The sequence below is a fragment of the Plasmopara halstedii genome, assembly GCF_900000015.1.
Source record: "Plasmopara halstedii genome assembly, contig: Scaffold_208, whole genome shotgun sequence".
In the NCBI taxonomy this organism is placed as follows: Eukaryota; Oomycota; class Peronosporomycetes; order Peronosporales; family Peronosporaceae; genus Plasmopara; species Plasmopara halstedii.
Genome location: NW_020187129.1, coordinates 153,232 through 155,200, shown reverse-complemented (window position 1 = coordinate 155,200; position 1,969 = coordinate 153,232). Strand labels below are relative to the sequence as shown.

The 1,969-nt window shown below is 42.3% G+C and overlaps 1 protein-coding gene across 1 annotated transcript in view; it reads right to left on the bottom strand.

The window, feature by feature from the left end:
- The window catches only part of PHALS_03023 (uncharacterized protein), a gene marked incomplete at both ends in the record, with an annotated part of 1,640 nt that extends 1,157 nt beyond the window's left edge, over positions 1-483 (bottom strand). Inside the window, 2 exons of the mRNA XM_024721211.1 lie at positions 127-323; positions 421-483. Of these exons, the coding sequence (XP_024572843.1) occupies positions 127-323; positions 421-483 (260 nt within the window). The remainder of the gene's footprint in view (positions 1-126; positions 324-420) is intronic.
- Positions 484-1,969: the final 1,486 nt, after the last annotated feature.

The window sequence follows — 1,969 nt, the reverse complement described above, 5'->3', positions numbered from 1 at the left end:
GAACGGTCATGTCAAGCGCATCCGATGTTGTGACAGCTACTGTGACCGTCACGAACACCGGTGACCGAGCCGGTAAAGAGGTGGTTATGCTTTTCGTAACTCAGCCATTCCGCCTCATTTCAGTACCTGAAGTGAAACAATTGAAAAAGTTCAACAAAATCGAGCTGCAGCCTGGAGAGTCCATGGACGTCTCGTTCACGCTGACAATCGATGACTTGAGTGTATACGATCCGCAGATCGGCAACGGTTTCAAGCGAGTGTACGAAGACACTGATTTTGTTATCAGCATTCGTCCCGAGACGTCGTGCGATGTGTACGGAAACCTTGACCACCCGCAATGCATCAAGTTCAGTGTCAACACGAATGGCGGCGCGGAAATGACTCCTGTTGATTCTCTTCCCGCCGTCCAACTGCCCTTACCACTGTGAGGATCGACTTACTACCGTGTGGATCAATAACTACCGGATCAGCAGTAATGTTCATTTTCTTTCAAATTGCAACGATAAGCAACCGTACATATGTTTAAATTCAAAATTGCATCTTTACTTTCAGTGTCTTCTTTCTTACCTTGGTGCTTACTGAACTTTTACTAAAACCACAAATTCCCAGAATTGTGAAGAAACCAAAATTGTCACGAAATTCATTTAGGGACGCTTTGCTAAGAAAATATAGGGATTTTCGGTTGTCTGTGCTGCTTCATTGAATATATTCTTTTTTTTAGCCAACACAATATGTCACTCCTACAGTGACTGAATGTATCTGATCCACACCCATCGTGAGAGCCGCTCACGTGATGTCTCGTCACAGCTGAAATTATTTTTATATATTCTCAAAAAGACTGAGCTGTGAATGATATTTGCTCTTAAGAAAGGCATCCCTTCACAATTAATTGCATAAAATACATTACGGACAAATTTAAAAAAATACAGCTGGTTTTCTATAACGATTTTGAATGTGAGGGGTACGTCAGTTAATTAAGTCAGTTTTATATTAATGATATCAAAATGCAAATGTGCAAACTGGGTCTCAGGAGCTTTCATTCACCTTGAGGCTCTCAATTCCACTCCTCATTTAAGGGAATGAGCCCAATCTCTATACGCGGACTCTTTGAGTCAAACCTCTTTTGTGCAAATTGCTTGGCAACCATGTTGCATACGCTTTACCCCTTTGTTTTTATCGTCAGCCTTGACAATTACCAGGTTTAACACTCGAGCGTAACAAAAATGCTCACTGAAGACTTAGTTCCCGAGAGGCGACCCTACCTACTTGTACAAGTCGAGTGCGAAAACGACGAACCTTTTAGACAGTCCATACGCAAGCGACCATATGATTTATCTGATTCAGCCCTCGTGGTCCGGAAGCTGTACTCCGCATTCAATGCGGCACCCACCGCTTTCAAATACAATCTTTACGCATGTGTCCCTTCACAAACTATCCCATTAACATGTAGATCATCAGCATCTGTCGTGTACACCTCAAGGTTCCTGCAATCAGAATCCGATAAACGCTACCGCCGTACTTTACGAAGCACATATACTTTTTGACTGTTCTTTTTGCTAGGGTCGGATGGATTTCTGGGATAAATCGACTTTTTGTATATAGTTTGGATAGAGGCAAGTAAAAAGAATGGGCTATCTGCATACATAAAGTCAAGCGTCTAGTACTCTAAATTGCGTGTCATTGATAGTTTACGTTATAAAAACCAAAATACATGTCACACTATATGCCACAACTTTCGTGTGGGGAGACCTTTGACAGGGTCAAAGACAATCTTCTTGAAGCGGGGCTGCAGTAGCTTTGCGCTTTGAGGAAGCGTAAGTTAGGTCACCGACCTCTCGTTCTATACTCAGAACAATTTTGAGTCTAGCGGATCGCAATCGGCTTACTCCAAGAGTAATTATATATTGTTACCCACGGCTAATTAACTTTTTCAAAACTGACTTTATTATTTTATCTGCGGCGAAGCCGC